Source organism: Rhinolophus hipposideros, assembly GCF_964194185.1.
Source record: "Rhinolophus hipposideros genome assembly, chromosome: 21".
Lineage (NCBI taxonomy): Eukaryota > Metazoa > Chordata > Mammalia > Chiroptera > Rhinolophidae > Rhinolophus > Rhinolophus hipposideros.
In genome coordinates, this window is record NC_138067.1 from 22,303,781 (window position 1) to 22,329,406 (window position 25,626).

General features: G+C 48.2%; 1 protein-coding gene across 1 annotated transcript in view; it reads right to left on the reverse strand.

Annotated features, from left to right (window-relative positions):
• Nucleotides 1-6,666: 6,666 nt before the first annotated feature.
• Nucleotides 6,667-25,626, reverse strand: part of FA2H (fatty acid 2-hydroxylase) — a 46,368-nt gene continuing 27,408 nt past the window's right edge. The window contains exons 3-7 of the mRNA XM_081031430.1: nucleotides 18,205-18,347; nucleotides 17,508-17,614; nucleotides 10,296-10,468; nucleotides 9,404-9,656; nucleotides 6,667-8,149 (exon numbers count right to left, since the gene is read on the reverse strand). Coding sequence (XP_080887556.1) covers nucleotides 8,070-8,149; nucleotides 9,404-9,656; nucleotides 10,296-10,468; nucleotides 17,508-17,614; nucleotides 18,205-18,347 — 756 coding nt within the window. The 3' untranslated portion in view covers nucleotides 6,667-8,069. The remainder of the gene's footprint in view (nucleotides 8,150-9,403; nucleotides 9,657-10,295; nucleotides 10,469-17,507; nucleotides 17,615-18,204; nucleotides 18,348-25,626) is intronic.

The window sequence follows — 25,626 nt, forward strand, 5'->3', positions numbered from 1 at the left end:
TAGGCAGTTCAGAGCGAAGTCTCCTTTCTTCCTCCTGGTGTTCTCCTCCTGCCTTTTCTACACTCTCCCCACCTTCCCAAATTCACTCAGTTCACTATTTATAGAGTACAGTTAATCCTCACTTAACATCTTCCAATAGGTTCTTGGAAACTATAACTTTAAGTGAAACCACTATAAAAAAACTAAATTTACCACAGATTAATAGGTATAAACAAGAGTCAAGTATGGCACATTTCTGGTCACAAAAACATCACCAAATTTCTAAATAAAGACCCTAAACACTTCTAATATTAAACATTGAAATAAATGTGAGCTCTGCGTACATTTAAGAAAGATTAATAAAAACAAGGAAGATAATTACTTTCCAACTTTCTTATTCCATTTCAGGGCCAGGTGGCCAGAGGCTCTCTCTGTAGCTCAGGGTGCAAAGCGAGACCCCATACTGGACAGAATGCCCTTGCATTTCAGGGTGCACTCACACCCGTACACATTCACTCAGACTGGGCAATGTAAACATGCCAATTCACCACATGTGCACATTTTTGGGATGTGGGGGAAAATCGGAGTCCCCTTGAGAAAACCCACACAGACAAACCAAAGCCAAACAAAGACACCACAAGAAAGCCAGGCAAATGCCACATATTGGCTACAGCTGAGAACTGATTTTTTTTTTCTTCTCATCAATGTTAAAACAAAAAGACATTGAACAAATCTATGTTATTTAAAGATCTGCTGTACTCGCTGGTTCCAAGCCCTCTGCTTAGGGCGGGGGATTCAGAAAAGAATACAATGTCCCAGGGAACTACTATAACCAGGACATGCAATGGGAAGAATTGGATGAGCAAAAGACCGTGTGAGCCAGAGAGAAGGTTCTTGTGTCTGCTTCTCTGTGCTTGAGAATACTGGGTGGGGGATGGGTGAGGGACCAGACACACCTAATGGGGGGAAAACTCACTTCCTCCCCAAGGTCATTGCAGTGCTTTCTGTTATAGTGTGACATGTTGTATTAAAGTTAGCTGTGTCCCCAGCTGGAAAGTCTACTTGATGTCATTCATTTACTCATCAGATTATTTTCCTCTAAAAGGACAGAATTGGATTGTCTGACAAGACTTTTTGGGTTAGAAAGGCAGAGGTGGAAGACGTCTGGGGTGCCTGTTTATTCATTTATTTGTCTCTACTATTGTTCTCTATCTATTGTATCATCAGGGGCCTTATCTTAGGTCAAGTTCCCTAGAAGCAGAGTCTGAGAGATTCAGATACATGTGATTTACTGAAGGGAGGCTCTCAAGGTAGTATATGGCAGGGAAATATAAAAGCTAAGCAAGTATGTGGTCCCAGCGGAGACTAGCTTCAGCCAGATTCCAAGGGAAGGTTTGGAGCACGAAGCTCTGGAGTGACACGCAGCTTCTATTCTGCCCAGGAGAGATCTCATGTTAGGTCACAAAAAAGTCTTAACAAATTTAAGAAGATTGAAATCATACCAAGTATCTTTTCTGTCTACAATAAAATGAAATTAGAACTCAATAGCAGAAGGAAAACTCGAAAATTCACAAATATGTGGAAATTAAACAACTCTTGAACAACCATGTTCAAGATATTCATTGCAGTATTATTTAAAATAGATAATGTCCATCAACAGATGAACAGATAAAGAAAATATGGTATATACACACAATGCCCTTTAAAAAGAAGGAAATCCTGCCATATGCAACAACATGGATGAATCTTAAGGACAACATGTTAAGTGAAATAAGCCAATCACAAAAAGACAAATACTGCATGACCCCACTTACATGAGGTGTGTAAAATTCATAGAATCAAAAAGTGGAATGATGCCAGGGTCTGTGGAGACAGGGAAACGTGGAGTTACCAATCAAGGGCACAAAGTCAAGCACAATAAGCTCTAGAGATCTGTTGTACATTACTCATAGTCACCAATAATGTATTGTACACTTAAAAACTTGTCAAGAGGGTAGGTCTCATGTTGAGTGTTCTTCCCACAATAAAAAAGAAATAAAAATGACTATAAAAGAATACTATGAACAATTTTATGCCAACCAATTAGATAACCTAAATGACATAGATAAATTCCTAGACATACATAAATTACCTAACTGACTCAAGAAGAAATAGAAAATATGAACAGACCTATAACTAGAGATTGAATCAGTAATCAAAACCCTCCCAACAAAGAGAAGTCCAGGCCAGATGGCTTCACTGGTGAATTTTACCAAACATTTCAAAATGACAACATCAATCCTTCTCAAACTCCTCCAAAAACAGAAAAGGAGAGAACACTTCCTAACACATTTTATGAGGCTAGCATTACCCTGATACCAAAACCAAACAATGACACCACAAGAAAGAAAACTACAAACCAATATCAGTGACAAATATAGATGCAAAAATCTTCAACAAAATACTAGAAAACTGAATCCTAAAACGTATTAAAGGATTATATACCGTGACCAAATGAAATTTATTTTAGAAATGCAAGGGTGGCTCAACATGTAAAATCAATGTAATACACCACATTAATAGAACAAAGAGGGGGGGGGAAACCCCATCATCATCTCAACTGATTCAGAAAAAACATTTGACAACATTCAATAAATACCCTTTCAGGATGAAAAGACTCAGCAAACCAGGAATAGAAGGGAACTTGTGCACATGATAAAGGACATTTATGAAAAACCCATAGCTACCATCACACCTAATGGTGAAAGACTGAAAGCTTTCCCCTAAGATCAGGAGCAAGAATACTTGCTCATTTTCACCACTGCTGTTCAACATTTTGCTGGAAGTTCTAGCCAGAGCAATTAATTAGTCAAGAAAAAAATAAAGGCATCCAAATTGGACAAGAAGTAAAACTATCTCTGTTCACAGATGACATAATCTTGTATTGTAGAAAACTCAAAGAATCCATAAAAAAGTATTACAGTTAATAAATGAATTCAGCAGAGCTGCAGGAGAGTTGCAAGATTAACACACACAAATCAGTTGTTTCTATTGTACACCCGCAATGAAAAATACAAAAAGGAAATTAAGAAAACAATTCCATTTACAATAGCTGTAAAAAGAACAAATTATTTAGGAATAGATGTAACCAAGTACATGAAAAGACCTGCACACTGAAAACCACAAAACATTGCTGAAAGAAATTGAAGAGCTATGGGAATTAACATCTGGACCTCACCTTTCTCCATCCTGCCTATCTCTTGCCAGTACCTGTATCTGCAGAAAAACTGGCAGCCAATGAGCAAAGGAACACACAGATGCAGTTCAAACAGACCAGCCTCACAGGGTACTGGGTGGGATGGGGAGAGATAGAGAGTGGATGTGGAGGGCAAATGGAAGATATCTAGCACATCTCATAATTCTAATGTCTGATGTTTTTGTGGGTACATTTCTGTCGCATGTTGTTTCCATCAGCTTTTACTAGTGCCTTCATTCCTTGTGTGTTTTGTTTTTATCATGAGTTTATAATCCTTGGAATTTTATCTGTGGGAATTTTTTAAGGCCTGGCTTGAAGTTGCATTTCTCCACAGAAATTTCAAAGTGCTTTTTCTGAGAGCCTTGTGGCTTTACCAGCCAGGGATATTTCACACCAAATTTTGGACTTGAGGTGTTTCAGATGATGCAGTTTGCGTGAATTCAGTCCTTAAACCTCCATGAAGACTATGGTTGTGGTTCTGTATTCTCAAAAGAGTCTTTCTCTGCTCCATGCAGGCAATTTTACTTTCGGACTATACCATGAGGTTTGCTTCTGGCTCAGTCTTACATTGAGGATATAGAACTGGGGGGTCGGCAGCAGATACATCTGGAGATCTTTGTCATGTCCCTTCTATCTCTGGTCTTAACCTCAGTTGTGGTGGAAGGTTCTGCGTGAACACTGTCTCAGCTTTGATTTCAGCCATAGTTCTGGTGGATGGGTTTTAGCAAGTTTACACACAATTTGTCCTGACTGCATCCCATTTCAAATGCACACACCCATCTTTCAGCTCCAGGGTTTTTGTCAAAGCCAAAGAATCTGGTTGGCTTGTATGCCAGGACCGCCCATAAGTAAGGAGGGAGTCGACACTCCTAATCCTCAACCATTAGGAGAGGAAACAGGTGGATAAATGTTCCAGCCTCATGTCCTTTAGGTGGACCGTTCTGGCAGGTATTCTGTCTGCTTCTCAAGATGTCCGTGCAGAATCTCCATGAGAAGCTCACATACTCATACTTACACAGCTCCCCTCCTTTCCCTTTCTAATACTTCCCAATCTTCATTTCTGCAATCACCTCCCAAATAAACTACCTGCATCCATATTCTTATTTTAGGTTTTACCTTTTAGGGAACCTAAATGAAGACAGGATCACACCCCTACCCCTTATTCTTTTGCCAAAACAATTTTGTTTTCTTTTTCTTATCGTTTCCTCTTTTTCCCTCCTACAAGCTCATAAGGTATCTGTGATGGACAGAGGATACCAGTCCCGCAGTTTTCCAAATTTCACATTCATGCTGTAGCACCCTTAACAGATAAAATTTATTCATTATGCTGTTATCACCTGACTCTAAAGAAAGCTCCAAATTTTTGCAGCCATCCTATCTTATATAGAAAGTTAGAACTGGAAAGTTTACATACATAGTTCCAACTTCCTATCAAAAATGATAAACGAGACAAAACAGTAAGACAAGAGAACAGGTAAGGTGGAAAAGTGCTGGAATTTCACAGTCACGGACATTTGATTTCAAGACAGTGAGGGCAGTCTTAAGTGGGCAGAACCTCATGCTGCCACCAGAGGGCAGCAGAGGCAAGGGAACAGGTGGAGAAGTGAGGACCAAATAATGTAACCTTCCAGAGATCTGATAGAGGCAAGACTAACATTTATTGGAAACTGCCACACGTTGGGCAGTGTGCTGGCACAATAATAAATTGTACAAAGTTTAAAGGCAGAGATTGGAGGCCAGAGCCAATCAAGAAGTGGAACAAAGTCAGTTAAGAAAGCAATTCTTCAAGTCAACCAGGAAATGCCCAAAAGACAGCATGTTTGGAAGTACAACGCCAGAAATAAATATAATGGCTATGGGCTCGTCCTCTGCCAGGGCAGCTGGATTGTTGCTAGAGAATCAGGTAAGGTAAATTGGTAGGATCATTAAGAGTCGGTCAACCTGCATATTTACTTTACATTGACCAGAATTTAAATGGCCTTTGCCTGAGCAAACATTAAACTTTCTTGATGATTTTTCTATCTTCTCCCACTACAGAAATAAACATAATCACATGACATCAGTTCCAGGCTTTCTCCTCATGTTAGATGTGTTGGCATTTTGATAATGTCCCATGCTTGCTTTAGCGTCTCATCTTTGACTCTTGCTTATGTCTCTTGCACTTGATGATAAAATTATCTGAATCTACCCGAGGGTCACTGAGTATGGACTATACCATGAGTGTCAACAAGCTTGAGGTTAAGGGCTTCGTGGCACCTCCTATATTCTATTCCAAAGGCCTTGTGGAAATTGCTAACCCTCTGGGAAGGTACAGTGGGCACAGGAAGCTCTGGGGGAATCCATCCAACGTTCACTGAGTGGACCTTTTTTATTAATAGGCTGGCTTAGTTTTGTGGATCTTTTTCCCACAATTTCCCCCCCTAAATATTCTCATTACCATGCTACAAACTCACTTAGATTTTATTGTTTCTTACTAGTTCTTTTCCAAACTTTTTAAATAAGTTTTCTTTTAATTAATTTTTTGTTCAGACTTGCTCAACGTAGACTTTTCTCTGGGGCACTTGCATATTCACAACTCGTTGATCTCCTTTGTTCTTCCTTTTGGGTTTTCCTTCCCCTTGTGTGTGATGTTCCTTTGTTCTTCCTTTTGGGTTTTCCTTCCCCTTGTGTGTGATGTTGCGTAGTTAGCTTCCTAATACCATCTAGGAAATGGACGTTGTGATTTCTGCTGCTACAGATTCCAGGAGCTAGAGGGATGGGTGGCTCAAACAGTTGGCACTCATCTTCGGGCCAGGAGCTGCAGGGATAAAGCATGGCTGCCAGAGCAGGGAGAGGCAGCAAAGGTGGGGCTCCCTCCATGTTGCCAGAACCTCACCAACACTAGTTTGCGTCTGCCTCCTCTTCTGAGCCTGCTTCCACTTCAGCTTCTGCGTCCTTGGATAGGTAAACCCAGAGCCCACCTCTGCTGGGCTTACTGAATTAGACTCTTGAGTGTTGAAAGCTTGGGTCTGTTTTTTGACAGGTTCGCAGGTGGTTCGGGTGTGCTGGCTGGGAAGACATCCTGAGAAACCGTTTCACGTGGACTGAGCTGGCCTGAAGTTCCGATTCCCACTGTAGGTATTTGTTGCTAGAACTGTCCTCCTTTGTTTTAGTCAACTGGAATCTCAGTTGGGGTCTGACACATTCAGGGAGAAACGTCTCCCCAGTGGTATAGCAGGGCAGTTGATGGAAGTGATACCCCCCACCCTCCCGTGTGTAGGCAGTGAAGGGAGATGCTGTCTGCAGAGAATTTTAAAACAGCAATAAAAGCAAGTAAGAAAATAAGCGTTGGTTAGCTTTTAATCATCACTGTGCCCCCACAAGTCTGCTGGTCAGTGATCAGTACGCCTCCCTCTGGACCGACCACCCCATCTCCCACCCTACATGACACAGTCAGGTGAACAGACATCAGTAAGTAGCAACCAATCTTTGTTGGTTTCTTTTTTCAATGTTTTTATTTTTCAAAATATACAATTTATTTACACCTTTATTTCACAACTGTAGTTTCTATATTTATTCCGAAATCTTTAAATAACTCCACAGTAAACAGTACAAATCACAGGATCGGTCAAACTGCTTCTCATTAGGCTTTATGCTCGAGTTTTTTTTTTTTAAAGTTTCAAGTAGTAACGGTTTGTGGGTAAGAAGGGAACAAAAACAGGAAAAATTTTTACATAAGCTCGACACATAGGATTAGAAAGGGCAATCTGAACAGCTACTCGGTCTGGGGCCAGACTAAGGGCATTTATATAGTTTATAAATAGGACCCTCTGATGAGCAGTGAGGGTTTTGGTTATGAGGAAGAAGGAGCTGGAACCTCATCTGCTGGGGTGGGGGCGGGTGGAACAGGGAAGCAAAGGGGAAACAGAGCTAAGGCACCACATAAAGGCTCCTTCTTGGCTTCAGGAGGCACTAACTGGAAGGGTCCTGAGTGGGGGAGCAGGGGCCCCCCGTGCCACGTGGAGATCAAGACTGGCCGAGGATGGGGTGGGGCTCCCACCCATGGAGAGGCCTCTTTAGCTTCCCTTGGAGAAATGCTGTGTGATTCTGGAGGCAGGAAGAGATGGATAGAGCAGCTGATGGTTCCTGAAGAAAGGGGCCTGGGCTCCTGCCAGCCTGGAGGCCTATGCCAGCTACCCTCGGCCCATCTGCACTGGCAGGTGAGGGCCCGGCATGTGGGTGCTGGGTGTGTCTCAGCCGGAGGCATCTGGTGGTACAGCTGGCATTAGTTTGGACAAAGGCACTGCCTGGGATCTGGGGTGGCCTGGGCGAGGCATCATGCTGTCTCTTCTTGTGAAAGACCTTCGTCCACCTCAGAGTTCTCTACTCCTCCGGAAAGCAGCCAGAGCCACCACATCGTCCCCAGGAAGGTCAAGTGGGGAAGACTAGGGCCAGAGGCCCTGCAGACCCCACTCCGTGTGAACACAGGCAGCTCCACAGGGGGGGCGGCTCCCAGAGAGCAGAAGGCGCTAAGACACCAGTGGGACACAGGCCTGTCAGGGGGTCAGTCACAGGGGTCCGTTGCCTTCATTCCCCTTGGGGCTGACACTGTCGCTCAGGCCCTAAAGCAGTCCTGCGGGCTAAGGCTCGGGCAGGGGTGCTGGTGGAGAGGCAGGAATGCTGCAGGAAAGAGCTAGTCCTCGACGGCCATTTGGCCACCAAGTGGACATGACCCTTCTGTGGTGGGTCAGGAGGCCGGTCTTCAGGGTCTCCCCAGCACCCTCCACCAAGCTCATCCTGCCTGGCCAAGCAAACGGTCTTTGCAGGATCTGGATGGGGTGGGGACAGGACAGGGGCCACAACGGGGTGGGAGTTGTCACTGCATCTTCGGGTGGGGTTCTTCCGGCATAAGGGTGTGGAAAAAGTAATCCCAAAATTTAGTGCTGATGCCAAATCCTAGAGAGGGAGATGAATGGGGAGAAGGTGAGGCACTGCTGACGGAGGGGGATAAGTCTGCTTGGGGAGTCAGAGTAGGGACAGCACTCGGGAAGATTGTGCCATCGGTCCCCACTGGCCTCCCCACTTCTCAGGGCCATCCTGACACAAGTCAAGAGCAGAATATCTCTGTTTCTAGTCACCCAAAATGCCACTGGAAAAAAACCAAATTCCTTATGTGGCCTGACTTCCTGGGAAAGCCAGGCCCCTGACTGCCTCTTCCTCCCCCGTCTTTCATACTCCAGCCTTTTCCTTCTCTTTGAAGATGCCACCTTCATTCCTGCTTCAAGGCTTTACACCTATTGTTCCTGAGACGCTCTTTCCCCAGACGTCAGATGCTGGCTTCTCTTAATTTAGGTCTCCGCTCTAATGACATCTCTGCAGTGACATCTTCCTGGGTCACTTTACCTAGTGTTCTGCCGTCCAAAGCTGTATCCACTGGCCCTTGTGACTGCTGAGTATTGGAAATGTGGCTAGAGCTACAGAGGGACTAAATTCCTAATTTCATTTCATTTTAGTTAACCTAAATTTCAATTTAAAAACTTACACTCGATTCAGTTACTGGAAAGCTTTTAAACACATTTGGAACAACTCAGGTATGTGAACCTACATTTTTTTTTTTTACTGTAAATTTTATAAACTCTAAAAATAGATCAAATATTTCCAATGAAAATTTAGCACCTGAATTGAGATGTGCTTATAAGTGTAAAATACACACCAGACATCAAAAAATTAATACAAGAAAAAGAATGTAAAATATCTCATTAACAATGTTTTATATTGATTACATGTTGAAATAACATGTGGTTATGGTTGGCTTAATAAAATATCTTATTAAAATGAATTTCATCCATTTATTTTTACTGGCAAATGTGGCCACTAGAAAATTTAAGAATCACATCTGTGACTTGCATATTTTATTAGACAAAGCTGGACCCTTCCTTCAACTTACATGGTTCTTCTAACATCATCTTGTTGTATTTTCTTTGTGGCACCTATCGCTGTCTGAATTATCTTTTACTGTTGATTGATTTCCTTGTCTATCTGTCTTTGCCCAGCACCCCCGCCCCAGATACTAGGATGGGCGCCCCAGGCTTGCCTTGCCGTCTGCGTATCCCCATTACCTAGAACAGTGCCTGGCCTTTGGAAGGGGTTTAAGGGTAGCAGTCAAATAAATAAATGAATAGAGGCTGGGAAATGTTGGCCGGTGCTCACCTGACTTTTGATGTGCAAAGTGATGCCTGACGTGGTGGGCCTTCATGTTGTACAGGTAGGAGCCCTTGTGCGGCGAGCCGAAGTGCAAGTAGTAATGGGTCATGTCATAGAGCACATAGCCCAGGAGTCCCCCAGCGAACACGGTGCCCCCCACCGCCTCGGGCAGGAGGAGCTGTGAGATTGAGTAGAAGAAGGCGATTGCCAGAGAAGCTGGCGCAGGGGGGAAGACCAGGCGGGACTCATCAAAGGGTGCCTGTGGAGGAAGAGGCTCAAGTGTCAGACGGCAGCCTGGAGTCTGCCTGAAGTCACAGCAGACACCCCCCCCTCAGAGGGTGGAGTCGGAGCAGCCCAGACACCCAGCGAGCGAGCGGGCAGCGAATGGTCATGGCACTGTCAGTGGCTTTGGGGAGGGCAGGGCCCATGCCTGAAAGCCCTAGAGAAACTGTCCTCCTCCTAATTTCCAAGCCAGGATGGGACCTGAAACACGGTCCAAGAACACAGAGGCGGCTGTGATGTGGGCAGGATGCTCAGGGTTCAGACTCCTGCTTTATGCTCAAGAGGCCACTTTGGCTCTGGAAGTTGCTGGGTGCTAGAGAGGAGCTCCGCCACCAAACACCAGGCGGGGCACTTAGGACGGCTGATGTTGTCTGGGAAGGCAACACATTGGCATGAAAGGTACCCGCAGAGTGCCTCGTGTTAACTAGTGATGGCACATGGACACACATACTCACTCTGTCCACGCCCGTTCAGAGTAGGACCCAGGTCTCCCCCGAGCAATACTAACTGCCCTGATTTCCTCTTGTTCCCAACCTGACTTGCTGAAAGACTGGCAGCTCCTGTCAGTTGGTTGCAGCTGCAAGGCCCCGGGGGGGCGGGGGCTGCCCTTGCTCACCTTGTGGTGCTGGCCATGCATGATGAAGTGCAGCGTGATGAGGTAATAGCTTTTGCTGGGGGGCTTCATATGGAATAGGAAGCGGTGGATGAGGTACTCTACTAGGCTCCAGAAGAGCATCCCCAGCACAAAGAGGCCCGGGAACACAGACTCAGGCATCGCTACTGAGTACTCTGCGGGGTGGCAAGAAAGAGACAAGATCAGGGCAGACCGTCCAGCAGGCAACAGTGCCTGGTGGCTCCAGACATCCTACGTCACCACCCTGCCACCTGGGGAGCGCTTCCCTCTGTCCAGTAGCTATGGGACCAGGCCACACTAGTGGGATTCTTGGGTCAAAATGGGAAGGATGCTGCGAGGATCCTTGCTGGGCTTGGAGGGGTAATCTCGGGGGACGATGGGGTCACTGGCCAGAGATCCGAGATCTTCCTTAGAGGGACTAAGGAGTAGCTGGGGCTGGCACTGGACCTTTGCCTAGGGCTATGGTCTGAATGCCCCTTCAAATTTCTTAAGTTGAAAGCTAATCTCCAAGGCAATGGTATTAAGAGGTGGGGCCTTTGAGAGGTGACTGGCTCGTGAGGGTGGAGCCCTCATGAATAGAATTAGTGCCCCTTATAAAAGAGGGCCCACCGAGCTCCCTTGGCCTTTTGGTCATGTGAGAATGCAACAAGAAGTCTGTGACCTAGAAGAGGGTCCTTACCCGACCAGGCTGACACCCTGGTCTCAGACTTCCAACTTCCAGCACTGGGAGCAATTAATTTCTGTTGTTTATAAGCCACCCAGTCTGTGATGTTTTGTTACAGCGGTCCGAATGGCTAAGGCACTGGAGAAGGGTGACCTTGCCGCAGTGGCATGGTGGAGACGGAGGGATGGTCCCAATTAAACCAGTAGAGCTGGGGCGGTCCTTGATGAAAAATGTTAACAACTCGGGACCAGGGGGCAGGAGGGACAGGAAAACCCATGAAGAGAAACCTCAATGGATGACACTTGAAATCGTAGCATAGAAGGAAGATTTGGACAAAAAACGGAAGTTGATTAACCTGAAGACCAGAAGACTGGAGAGGTGTACCGGTCTTCAAGGGGAAGGCTCACAACACCCAGCCCTGAGGACGCACTGCAGTCCCGAGGCTCTCGTTTCTTTTCTCCACGTCACTCATTCTTTGACTCCAAGGGGACCTCAGCTCTTGTTACTGTTTCCTCCAGTCTACCCTCATCCTCTTAGCTTTACTTCTTTGCTCCACAAGCCAATGCGTCAGCCATATTTTCTCTCTCTCTTTTAAAATAACAGCTTTATTGAAATATAACTCACATATCATACAATTCACTCAAAATGTACACTTTAATGGTCTTTCATATATTTTGAGCTGTGCAACCATCACCACAGGCAATTTTAAAACATTTTTATCACCCCAAGAAGAAACCCTGTATCCATTAGCAGCTGCCTCTGAGTTGCCTCCAACCCCTCCTATTTCCCAGTCTCTGGGAACAATGAATCTCCTTTCGATCTGTGGATTTGCCCATCTGGACATTTCATACAAGTGGAATCATACAATATGTAGTCTTTTATGACTGGCTGCTTTTCCTTATAATATTTTCAGGGTTCATCCATGTTGTAGCATGTGTCACAATTTCACTCCTTTTTAAGGCTGAATAATATTCCATTGTGTGGGTAGATCACATTTGTTTATCCACTCGTCATTTGATGGATATCTGAGTTGTTTCTACTTTTTGGCTATGATGAGGAATGCTTTTATTAACATTAAGGTACAAATTTTTGTGTGGACACATGATTTCAGTTGCCTTGGGTATATGCCTAGGAGTGGCATTGCTCGGTTATATCATAACTATGTTTAACCTTTTGAGGAACCACCAAACTGTTTTCCACACATAGCCATTCTCTGTAGACCTTCACTCCATCTCCATCACCTGCCCCCATGAACCCCCAACCCTGGATCAGTACAAGAACCTGTGTCCCCACCCCATACCCAAGCTGCTGAGCATGGAGGGAGAGTTGTATAGCCATGGGGCTGGTGCCTTCAACTTCAGCTGGACCCCAAACACTGACTGGTGATCCTTTGATGTCTCCAGGCTCAGCTCTGTGCACAGTGCCCTCAAGAGTCCTCCTCTCCTTCCACCCAGCTTCCTACTTCACAGAGAAAAGAGGCCCTGGGGATGGGCGGGGGGAGAACAGCTCCTTCCACATGCTCCCTTCCACCTTCAAATACACCAGATTCAGCCCCCACCCTGGAACTTCCTTCTTGCTCTTCAGGGAAGAGGTTTGCCCCCAGGCACCTGGGCACTGGATGTGGTGGTAATAATAATGAGAAGAAGAAGAAGGAAGAGGAGGAGTAGGAGGAAAAGGAGAAAGAGGAGAAGGAGAAATATGTATTGATCAGTACCTACGCGCTAGGCCTTGTTCAGGTAATTACATGGATTGCTTCCTATTTCATCTCTCTCCAACCTCACAATGAAAGCACTGGCATGTCCATATGAGTGAGAATATGGAGGTAGAGGCAACTTACATGACTTGCCCGGCTCACCCTGCCGGGCAGTGTGAGCCCTCAGCCTGCCTTCCCTCCTGGGCATCTCCAACTTCTCCATTGGCCCTTCTGCTTGCCTTTAAGACTGTCCAATGGTAGACTGTCCCTTCATAGACAAGCCCACTGAACAGGTAGGCCAGACTCAAGTCTCTGCTGCTTCCATTTGCTCCTCAAGCCCCTAAAGTCTGTCTTCTGTGAAGAACTGCAAAGGCCATTCTTGTATTTCTTGCCAGATCTAAGTAATTTTTTCAATTCATCTCTAACTTGGCTGTGGCATATGACATTAGTGACCACTCTCTTCTTGAATCTGCAACCCCATAGGTTCCTCACCTGAGATTTATGAACACCCAGAGGGTCTTTTGATGGATTCCAGAGTGTGACTTGCTGAAACAATATCCCAAATAATGCACCTGTGCGCATTTTCTCTGGGGAGTGATTCTCAAAGGATCTGGGGTCAATAAGTTAGAACACACAGCTTCCCTCTCTGCCTTCTGGGACATGTGGTTTTTCTCCTCTTTTCTAGATGCCCTTTGTCAGGCTCCATCGCGGACATTCTGCGTCTGTCCCCAGGGTGAAACCTTGACTCTGCCCTCTCACCTGCTCTCTGCTCAATCCCAGATGCCAGCCATGGCCCCTGTCCCTGGACAGCCACTTGTTACTGGGCATCTCCATGCAGCTGTCCACTGGCCCCCAGTTCAACAGTTCCCACATGAAGCCAATCATCTTCCTCTTCCTTCCTGTCTGGCCCATCACCCCAGGCTGCTCCTCTTGGGTTCCTTCCTCGGGGAGATGTCCACACATTACCAAAGGCTTAACTTACCCTTCTGTCTTGTGTCCAACCAGTCACCAAGCTCTGTTGGCTCACCGTCCTTAATATCTCTTGGCAAAATAAAAGAAGCCAATACAGAAGACCACATATTGTACAATTCCATTTAGATGCAATGTCCACAATAGGCAAATGTATAGAGACAGAAAGCAGATTGGTGATACCAGGGGCTGGGGGTGGGAAAAATGGGGAGCAACTACTCGATGGGTATGGGGTTTCCTTATGGGGTGATGCAAATGTTTTAGAACTAGACAGAGGTATTGGTTGCACAACATTGTGAACGTACTAAGTGCCACTGAATTGTTCACTTTAAAATGGTTCATTTTATGCTATGCGAATTTCATCTCAATTAAAAATATATATGGTATCTCTCTCTCAAGTCAGTTCACTGCTTGAAATGCCCCATTACCTTATCACCTCTTGCTCCAGTAACTGCATCCGCCTACAACCCCAGCTCCCTGCCCGTCCCCCCACGCTGTAAAACCCTTCTCTGGTACATCATAACCTTCAGGCAAAGTCCAACCTGCTACACAGCACTCTAGGTTCCTCAAGACCTGACCCTGCTGGCCACATTCCTGCCCTGTCTCCCCATCACCCTGTCACCCTGTACTGGGCCAAACCAAATCACTCCCAGATCCTTAGCTGGGTCACATTCACCCTCCTCCTACATCCCTAATTTGGCTCAGGTTTCTTTCACTGGAATGCCCTCCCTGCCTTCCTCATCCTTGGAGATTCAGCCCATGTGAGAAGCCCCTGTAGACGCCCTTCACCACGACCTGGGCTTCAAGGCTCCTGCCCTGCCCTTCACATCACCCTTCATCACACTGAACTATGGCTGCGGTTTGACTCACTTGTCCCCACTAGGGTATGGCCTTTCGTTTCATGTCCCCAGTGCTTAACACAGCAGGTGTTCAGACACTCACAGGGAACTAACGGGCGAACACACGTCTTTCTGAAGGGCTGTACAGGATGAGGTTCGTTCTAAGGGCAGAACCAGGCCCAGAGGGAGGCCGTTTCTGGTTCTGAGTAAGGAAACACTTCTGAAGGGGTGTGCCCAGTCAGGATGACCCCAGGTGTCTGCTGAGTAAGGAAGAAAGCCCAGGAAGGAGGGCTTTCTTTCACTAACATGATGCATTTAAGATCCAATCCCCAAAGCGTCCATCTCTCCCTAAATTAGATGTTAGGCTAGGCTGACATCTCATCAGTGGGTCCTGGTGTGTCCACATCTGGTATAAGACACTTGCTTAACAGCATTGCCCGCAAGTGGCCACTCGGACTTGGCTGGGTTGCTCGGGCTGGCCAGAGGCCCTGCTTCCAGGGAACGCTTGATCCCTCTGGGGTCCTTCAAAACACTCTGGTGAAGTACAGAGAACACAGGCTTTAGATTTGCAGACCTGAGTTCAAATTCAGGCTCTGCACCATCTCTGTGTTTCCTCAACAGTAAAATATCCTCCCCATCATGAAGGGCTGTTGTTAGGACGGAGGGAATATAATACCTGATTATATGATAAGTATATAGATTAGATAATAATAATATATTATATATTAATACTTATAATACATATATATCAAGTAGCTACTATAATTTTTAAATATGAGTCAAAATACATCTAAGTCCTAACCCATGGTCCTACCTTGTGCCCACCTTCTTTCGATTCTCCTGTGGAACTCTGGAGGGTCACTGGTTGGAGAAGAGGTTCCCAGCTTCCTGCTTTTTACCCAAAGTGCAATGGCCCTTCCTTGCTGCTTAGCTCTCTTGTCAGCAGGGAAAGGACTGGACCCATTGGGGCATTTCTGGCCACAGACTTTGGTCTTGACCTTTGCTGGGGCTCCTATCACACATCCTGTCGGAGGCCTGCATACCCACCTAGATGTCATTTGGTTCCGGCCTGGCACTCACTCGAACCCTCTCCCAGGCACTGCTCTGGGGCCATCCTGAGTATACAGAACCTCTCTGCTTTTCAAAACATTTTCATGCATGCATCTAGGAATTTCAGCCTTGAACTGGTATCTCTGCTCAGTTTTCACTGCTTCTTGGCACCCTGACTCTGCAGTGATTCCAGGGCGCTCTTTGTCCAGCCCCTGTGCTGGGACCCTGCTCAGCCTCCTCTTGCCATGTTTCTCTGCTGCTAGGCTGTGCCTTGCCTGACAAGCTGGAGGACGAGGGAGGTATCTGGTGACATAGCTCTCATGCCACCATTGCTGGCATCACGGTCACAGGCTCTGCACCGGACCTTTATAAACAGCACATCTCAGCTCTCTGCAGAGGCCTGTGGTTCTGACCGAGCCCTCACATCGCCCTCCGTGCCACAAACACGAGTCCCTTCCTATAGGTCAAGTCTCCGCCCTCCCCCTCACCCCAGCATCACCCGCTGGCCCATCCGCAGGAGCTGGTACCGAGTGGCATCTCTAGAGGAATCCTGCAGAGGGACCTGGGCCAAAGCTCGGGCGTCCCCTCCCCCCTCCGGCCGCCAGCCCTGGCTGAACTGCCACTGTTGGTGATTGTTAGGGGAGTGCCGGCGGACAGTGGGCGATTCAGTGAGTGGGCCTTCTGAGCAACAAGCCCTGTGCTGTGCCTGAGCTATTCAGTGTGGGCAGAAAAGGGGAACCTTGGCTCACAGGCATGCATTAACCCTTGGTGACCAAGAAGAGTTCTGGGCTCTGGGGGACGTCCTGTAGCTCGTTCATCCCTCATCACATCCTGGGCCAGGTGGGAAAACAGGCTCCCATCACTGTGGCCATGGCCCCTCTCATCTAAGCCATTCAGGCCCTCAACGTGCCACTCCCAGGAGAGGTGGGCAGGAGACAAGCCTCGGAGACAAGCCTCAGAGTGTGGGGAGAAGGAGCCCATGTCTGGCAGAGAAGGGAGGCTCTGAAGGCTCGCAGTCAGGAACGTTACATGTGACCAGGAAAGGAAAGGCCACCTGAGCTACACCAGCACACCTCTCCTGCCTGTCCCCCAACCTGGCCTCCACCTGAGCCACCCACTACGGGCCAGCACAAACAGACCACCTAGGCAGGCAGCATGTACCTGGAGGCCCAAGGCAGTAAGCTTGGGAAGCAGTCTGACAGCAGTGGCCACACCCAAACCCATGGCTGCCCTGAGATACTCGGTCCCATAGGCTCTTTGGAAGTCGCCCCATGTCAGCCCTTCTCTCTGTCCCCTGAACGCTGCAACTGGGGGGATAGGGAGGTAGCACCTGGCGTCCACATCCTAGCCACGTGACCCTGAATCGCTTGCTTGACTCTGTTTCCTCGTCTGTAAGAGGACATGATGACAGTATCCTTCTCATGGGTTGTTAGGAGGGGTAATTGAGAGGGTCCCTGGGAAGCACGAGGCTTGGCACGTGCTGAGTGCTTAGCAGAGGTTCGTGGGGTTGTTACTCCAAGTTAGGGGTACTGCTGCCTGGGCCTCTGCCCAAGAGACGCTGTAGGACACGCCCAGGTCTTCCTCTGCCAGGCTCTAATCTGTGCTGTGTGCATGGACCATTCTGAGTCCAGCTCTCAGCTCAGCTCCCTGGTAAATGATTTCACTTAGTTTCTTGCCAATCCCAGGTCATATATTTTCTAGTATTAGACTCAGCAGTAAGCCTCCTTCTTTATTTCTATGTCTCCTTTTACAATGATTTCATTTCGTTTCTGCTAATGTGTTGCTGTTCTTTTAATCCACTTGGGGTTAGAGTTGGGGGACTCTGACAGCATTTTTCTTTGGAAGACTATTTCTAAAGATAAAAATGTTCGTGATCTGGTTTGAGGTTCCGTGTTCTTAGAAACTCAGGGCCAGGGAGAACACCGAGGTCTCCCACCTCCAGGAGCCACAGGAGCAAATCAGAAAGGAACCGACATTACCTGTGGTGAAGGACGTGAAGAGTCGGACGTTGCCCTGGGCAAGGGTTCGGTAGTAGGACCAACTGAGGTACAGCACCAAGGGAATCCAGATGACGGGGACACTGTACCTGCAGGAGGGCCACCAGGGTGAGAGATACACATGCCCAGGGGCTCGACAGGGTCCAGCTTCCCCAGACACACCTCTCAACTAGAGGGGGGAATGAGATGATACCAAAGCCTGTGCAGAAAGCATGTGGAGACCTGGGGTCAAAGGACACTGCTGAGGGAAACAAGAGAAAGTCTGACTCTATCTGTCCCCTGTCTCTAAGATGAGTTCTTGGCAGAAAAGAACTGTCCTTGTGGCTACAGACGCTATGCAGCTGGATAGACTCTTGTGGCAAAGGAACTAATTGCAGGCAAAACTGTACCCACGAGCATTAGAGGCTGGACACCCTTCATAGGAATCTGGAACAGAACAGGGATGGCATTCGGAGTGGTTTCTGGCTACATGCTGGGTTGTCACTCACTCAATGGAGAAACCGTGCACAGGAATGGATTATGCCTATGGCATGTTCCACTACCGCCAAGAGCTTACGGTATAGCTCTGGGCTGGGTGGTGGGCAGACCCAATTGTCCTTTCCCCTATCGTATCTGACTGGCACCAATGGCACCATCAGGAGAGAGGGGCAGCCCGCCAAGGATGCAGTGCAGTGCTCACCAGACAGTCTTGGTGAGGGACTCGATGAAGTTTGAGTTGAAGAGGCGGATGGGCCTGGTCACTGGCTGGTGGACCCACTCATCATACTTCTCTCCCAAGTGGCCTACCTGCCACAGTAGGGGCTTCTGCCAGTCTACCAGGTCCTGAAAGAGACAAAGTCAGTGGATACTTGGTGTTCACTCCTGCACACATTCATTCTCCCACCTCCTAGTTACAGCCCCCAGCCCCCATCCTCTACCTCACGTGGTCTGTATGGGGTTACTCACTCTCCCAGTTTAGTGATGCAGGACTGACCAAACCACTCATCTCAGCTCCTGGCCACAGAATTGGGATCTAGGACAGGCTCATGACCTAAGCTGGTGCAATAAGCCATCAGATACCCTCTCTTCCTGCTGGAGTTGCTAAGCTAGCAGGGCATGCCCCTGGAGTTGCTAGCCTGCCTGAGGACTCAGTGAACACAGAGGATGGCCAAGGCAGGATCGAGAGACATCGAATCCAGGTGATGACACCCGAGCACCCAGATTCAGTCATGCCTGACGCTTGAAGTCTGGCCCAGGGCTCTTTAGGTACGGGAGCCAGTATATTCTGTACTAGGAATGAAATAGGCCCTTTCTCCTCCACCATGAGCTTTCTTCTTGGTGTTGGCCTGGGCAATACATTCATTCACTCATCCCTTCAAACAATCATTTATTCAAAAATTTGCTTGATATTTCATATATATATATATAATTCTCATATATATATAATTCTCATATATATATATACACATATATATATATGTATAATTCTATGCTAGGTGCTGGGAAGAATAAACAGGAATGTGAGAGACTATGTTTGCTTTGTATAGCTAAGTGCTTAATTAGAGTTCAGACTCTGGAGTCAGGCCTGGGTACAAATCCTGGCTCCATCACTTACTGTGTGACCTTGGGCAAATTACTTGACCTCTCTGAGCCTCAGTTTCCCCAGCTATGAAATGGAGGTAATAGTAATAGTAATGCTCAGGAAGATGACACATGCCAGTCAAGACAGTTTAGTGGTGATGCGGGCGGGCTGAAATTAGGAGGCAGACTGATTGGTACCAAGACCTGGGTCCAGGGTAGAAAATAAGGGCTTTGTAGAGAACTTGGGGTTTGGGTTAGAGCTCATACAACGTGGAGGACTCGGCAAGGGAGAGAGAAAAAGATAGAAGAGGGAAAGTGGAAAGAGACCTGCAGTTGAGAAAGACTCTGGCCCATTTAGTACCTTGACAATGATCTGAGGGGCAGCAGGAAGAAATCTGTTGAGGATTTTAGATGACAGAACACTTCATATCAAACCCGGGAGTTGGCATTTCCTCCTCCAGGCCAGTTGTTTCCAAGCTAAGGATTATGCCTACTCCAGGGGTACTCACAGGCTAACCCTCAGAGGCAGGGAGAAAATATTAGACTCTGTTTGTGACATACGCATCTCATCTTTAAACCATATCTGAATGCTTTCTAATGCATGTAATATGAGCACATTAGCACATGCAAATAATTTATATATAATTAAAATGGACATACAATGGAAAATGTGGTCTAAATGTTTTACTTATAGGGATATAAGATCAAAAAGCTAGGAAGCTGCAGCTCTAGGCAATGGGAAGGCCTTGAAGATTTCTAATGAGTCAGTGTATTGAGGCAGATTAATCTGGACCCAAACCAGTAAACCCAAACCCATAAAGAACAATGAATGAGTCCTGAAACCTGGCTCTGCCCTTTATCAGCTGTGGGATCCTGGGCAAGTGCCTGTACCTCTCGGAGCCCCTCGGCCCTCATGTCTATAAAGACAGATGTGCCCACCACCCATGATAAGAGAGGGAGAGATGTGCCCAGTGTCTGGCACACAGTGGATATCAATACATCTCCAATACAATGGAGTCAGGTGGCTACTGCAGGGGAGAAGGGAGGTCGTGTCAGGAGAGAAAAGGAGAGAGAAGTACATGGAGGAAGAGCACTGAAGCCAGGGAGAAAGAGTCGACAGCGATTCTGAAACCTGCTTTCCCACAGCGCTGGCTGGAATCTCATCCTTGCACAGACTTCCCTGCCAAAGCTGCCTCAGCCTCAGCAGGCCTCCCAGTCCTGCCAGAGGGGAAGCTAGTTCCATCATAACTATCTTGGAGCAGGAGTGTAAGGGTCTCAGGCAAACAGGGAAGGACACTGGGCAGTCTCTTGATGCCTATGACCAGGGAGAAAGGTGTAAAGATGGTTGTGGTTCCTGTTATGTGAACCCCGCCATTCTCAGGTGCTGGCTGCCTTCCTGCTTCCTAGGATAGAAGATGACTCAGGGCAGCCTGGAGCAGTCCCATCCAGCACCAGTTAGACCAGGCAATCAGCCAAACCCCACCTAGTCGTCATTCCCTTCCTGGCCCCAGTCCCTGCATCTCCTTGACTTTCTCCTTTGGGTTTAGCAGGAAACAGATTCAATGGGTGCATGCTGTCTCATTCCTTCTACTTCTCTGCCTCAGGTACACACACACACACACACACACACACACACACAACCCCTCCCCCGCTCTCAGCAACCAGGAAAAAGAACTGGAGGAACCAGCTAGTGGCCTGTGTTTACACCTTATCTTGTGCAGCCTGCAGAGCCCCACCTCAGAAGAAGCTAGGCCAGAGTCATGGTGAGAGCTTGAGACTTTGCAAACTATTTTGAGAACCATTAGGGGGGTGCAAAAGTACTGCAGTTTTGGTAATTATTTTTAACCTTTTAAACCACAATTACTTTTGCACCAACCTAATAACATTCATAGAGCATTTATTGTGTGCCAAGCATTGTTCTAAACACTTTACATGAGTTAAATCATTTGATCCTTGCCATACCTCTAACTAGGCAAGAACTATGATTAGTATCTTGCAGATGGGGAAATTGAAGCAGAATAACTTGCTCAAGGTTGCCCAGTTATGTCTTTTTGATGACTTGGGAAAGAGCCATCCCGGTCCCTGGTAACATTCCTTGTCCCAAAGCCCACTTTGTCTGATTTTAGTAGAGCCACACCAGGCTTCTTTATACTTGGCATTGGCAGCCTCTTACTTTCAACCTGTCTATGTCTTTACATTTAAAGTGCATCTCTTGCAGGCAGCATATAGTTAGGTTTTGCTTTTTTATCTAGTCAGGCAATCTCTGTCTTTTAATTTGAGTGTTCAGTCCATTTACATTTAATGTTGTGTTTGATCTACCATCGTGCCATTTGCTTTGTCTCCTCCATTCTTCCTTTCTTGTCTTTTTTGCATTAATCAAGTATAACAAAGTATTCTATGTTACCTCTTCTATTGGCTCTGTAGCTATGCCCTTTTGTGTTTTCCCCTATTATTACTCTAAGGATGATAATATGCGTCCTTAACTTATCACCATCTATCCCAAATGAAACGCCTGATTTTAATATGTTCCACTTTTGTATGTTACACATGACACTCTACGCATGTTTTTCATTTGCACACTTAATTCGAATTAGCTACTTTATATAATGAATGTTTCCAATTATAGCACAGGCTTCGGCCAAGTGGGTCTCTCTCTGAGCCTTGCAGTCGTTTGGGCAAATTTTCACCTGTTGATCCATTTTGCCCTTATTTCATGAAGCGAGTAGAAAACAGCATAGGATTCATAAGCTTAATTCAGCTGAGACCCAGGAAGAAATGTCTAGGCAAGCAGCAAGCAGAGATTCCGGCCTGAGTCTTACAATTATTGTCTCTGAAGAGACAATAGTACACAAGGACAGAGCAGGTGTGGAGGGCTGGAGCTCGACCGCTGAAGAGGAGTTTAGTTTACAGGTGTGGTGGGAAGAGAGCCAGTGCCCCCCAGCTCCCCACTCCCTAACACAGGGGTCTCTCATTTGATGTCCCATTACCCATCTGCTCTTTGGACATGACTTCGGTTCCTCCCTGGGTAGACCAGCATGCACTGGATACCATACACATGGTGGACTTGCGGTCTAGAGCTGGTCCCGAGGCTGCCCCTGATCAGCTCACTGGCCTTGGAGGGCCGTGAATCCAGGCTAGCCCCCAGTGCATTTCTGTGAGGTAGCCCTTCTTGGTGCCCAGGGAGGGTCAATTCTCCCTGGAGCCTGAAGCACCACCTGGAGGAATCCTGAGAAGGCACACTCTCTCTGCAAACATCCCCTCAGTTCTCAAAGGCCAACACCTATACTTCCACCACTGGGGCCTCAGCCCACCACCCCGGGGATGTCAAGTGAGCCTTCCAGGTGTGTGTGGAAAGCCAGGCCTGCTGACCTCCTCTCCATGCTATGGCTGAGGGCACTGAGGCCCGGGAGGGTAAGTGATTCTCGAGATGGGGTTAGTTGGTCCGGAGTGGGAGCCTCCCTTGTTCCCTCCCCCCAGCTAGAGCACCCTTCACACAGTCTCCCAGGAACCAGGACAGTCACTGTGTGCTCAAACTTGATTTAGATGGTACCTTCACGGATAGGGTATCTTTTCCCAATTCTCTGTCAGTCCTGATTACTGAAGGACAAAGTCTCAGTTGAGTGCTAATATTTTCAATATCTCTCATTTGCTGGTCATTTCCAATATGGCAACTGACTGGGATCTGGTCTTGAGAAGGGAGGAAGGCAAGAGATGACAGCTTGGGATCCAATGAGGTGGGAAGGGATTCAAGATAAATGTCATGTCCTACTCTAGCTCGCAGAGGGTCCCCTGGCTAACCCTCCCACAAATGCTCTATTCCTCCCAAGCTTCTACCTGGTCCTGTCCCCTTCCCAACCCTACTTCCTAAGGCTTGGAGGACACAGGGAAGGCTTCAAAGGTATCGGCAAAGGTCTGCTAGCCTCTGAAGGAGGGTGGGTAGAGGAATAGGCCACTGCTTACGCATACACCTTCAGTTCCCAGGCATCTAGGGGCTTCCATAGCAACCGTCACAAGAGCGAATCTTCCTTTTACAGCTGTGGAAGCTGATACTCAGAGAGGGCAAGTGATGCAATGGGGAATGCCCACCTAAAGGAGGACTAGCAGGATGAGGTGAGGATATGCCTAGAAACTGCTCTGGAGTGGGCTTTTTGGGGTAAGGGGTGTCCACTGGTGAACTGAAAGACCCCAAGCAACAGGCTGGGCCCCAGGAAGCTCATGCAAGTCTGGGGTGAGATTGGCCAAAGCACTTAGTGCCAACTGTGTGTCCCATTCCCCTCCCCCATCCAGCTTTGCCCCTGCCCCAATGGGAGGGGGAGAGCCTCTCCCGGCTATGCCAGGAATGCAGCTGCCACAGGGCTGGGCAGGGGGAAAGGGCAGCCTGCTGCCCAGAGGGTGGGTAGAAGGGCATGTGCTGCCAGATGGGGAGGGGGCCTCTCCCCCACCCAGTGCCCAGGTTCCCCTCCTCCTGGGCAGTACAGGGGCGAGGTGGCACAGAAGTCTTTCCAGAGGCAGCCCCAGCTTAGGAATAGCAAGCTAGGAATCTGCTTCTCCCCAGAGGGGAAAATGAAGGGAGTAGGGGGAGCTGCTCTGTGCCAACAGCTGCTCCCACGACTACAGCCATGAGCCAAGGCAATTGTTCAAAGAAATGTCCACCCAAACTTAGGAGCTCATAGCTCCAGGGCAGAGTTCTGAGCCAGGAAGGCAGATACCGGCTTCCAACTAGTGGGGGCAAGTAGGGCGGGGTGTGAGGACAAGAAGCTCGAGAAGAATCCTAAGACACACTGTTTCTGCATCCTCGTCACAGGCCCCTGGGCTCAGACTTCACGTCTACTTTCTTTTGAAAGCCATGATTTTGAGAACTAGGGCTTGGGACAACCTCATTTTACAGATGAGAAGACTGAGGTCAGGTGCTCAGCTACATATGCTAGAGGTGACCTTCACGGGAGCCTGTCCCGCTCCAGAACCCAGGTCTTAACCCAGGGCCAGGAGGCCTCCTCTCAGCTGGTTCAGGACCCCTCCGGCTACAAATTCCCAGCACAGAGGCTGTGAGGGACCCAGCAGAGGTGTGTAGTGCCGGGGTGTACAGTGCAGGGCTCTTGGTGGCCTTATAGGGGTGCCTGCAGGCCGTCTTATGCAATCTACCTGGGCGCCTAAGCTCAAACCCACAGAGGCAGTTCTGGACTGGCCTCCTCCTCGACCCAGGCAAGTGGTAGCTGGGGAGGTGACCTCAGGTTCCCTACTGTGAGGCTTCAGTGAGACGAGAGCCGACAGGGAGCAGGGGTGACAGGGCTGAGGCCTAGGGAACGGAGGAAGGCAGGCCATGCACCATGCAGAGAGCCTATACTACCTCAGTCCTGGGGACAGAAGAACAGCAAAGGGGCTCCACTCTGTTCCCCCATCCTAAAGTGAGAGGGCTGGTCTCTCACTGGCAGCTCACTTTTTGATACCCCTTTGTACAGCCTGTCAGATGTTCCTGACAAGCCCACACAGTACCAGGGGGGAATAATTGCCTTCATCTTGCTGAGGGAGAAACAGACCTGAGCCGTCTGTGGTCACGCAGTGGCACCTCCTGCTCCCAGCTGCCTCTTCCACTGCCCTCACAGGGACACAGAGGGCAGCGCCCAGCCTGTCTGCCTGGTTTCTCCTGGTGGAGGCGGGGTGGGCATTTTGGGCACTCCTGAGTTCTTTGGAAGAGAGACCAGGAGCTCTGGGCAAGGGGCAAACAGGGAGCAAAACTGAGAGCCTGGCCCAGCAAGGACGGTCTTGGGGAGGTCCCTGTGAATCCCTCCTGGCAGCTAGACCCCCCCAGACCCCTACTCTGGGGAGGGTCAAGGGGAGAAAGGAGGCCCAAGGGGACCCAAGGGGATGGGGGTGGGGGGCGGGTAGAATGCTGGGAGGTGAGCCAGGGCTGTACCCACAGCGTTGAGGTTAACCCTCCCCAGAGGAGGGCGGGCCAAGAGGCCTTTGCTCTGATCTAGGAGCTGTTTTCCTGAGTTCTCAGTGACTTAACTGAGGGTCCTGAAAGGTTAACCCATGTGGCCAGTATCAACGTCTGCCAGGCCCTGGGGACCCTCAGAGCACGCCTTGATGCCAATGGGTGTGGGTGTGTATGTGAATGTGTATGGTGTGGGGAGGTGGCAAAGGGGCTTTGAGAGCCCACCGCTGCATTTCGCTTTGGGACACACCTGGCTGTCTCCTAGGGAAGAGAGCTTTGGAGACACCTTCCTCCCTTCTGCCACCTCCTCTCCCAGTCACGGGCCTCAGGGGTGGACAGGTTCCAGGACACATGGAGGGGTGCCAGGCAGGGGAGAAGGGCTCACTAGTAATACTGGTGGCGCTGAGCTAACCAGCAGGACTTTGGGCAGGAGACTTGAGCTCCTCCTCATTAGTTAAATCAGGATCTGATAATCTTATCTGTGCAGTTGTTAGAGGACTACATCAGATAATACTGGCATATTTAAAATGTTTGGCCTGCAGAGTCTGGCACATGGTAGGAGCTCAATAAAAGAAGTGTTAATTTGTCCCTAACTCCACTGTCCAG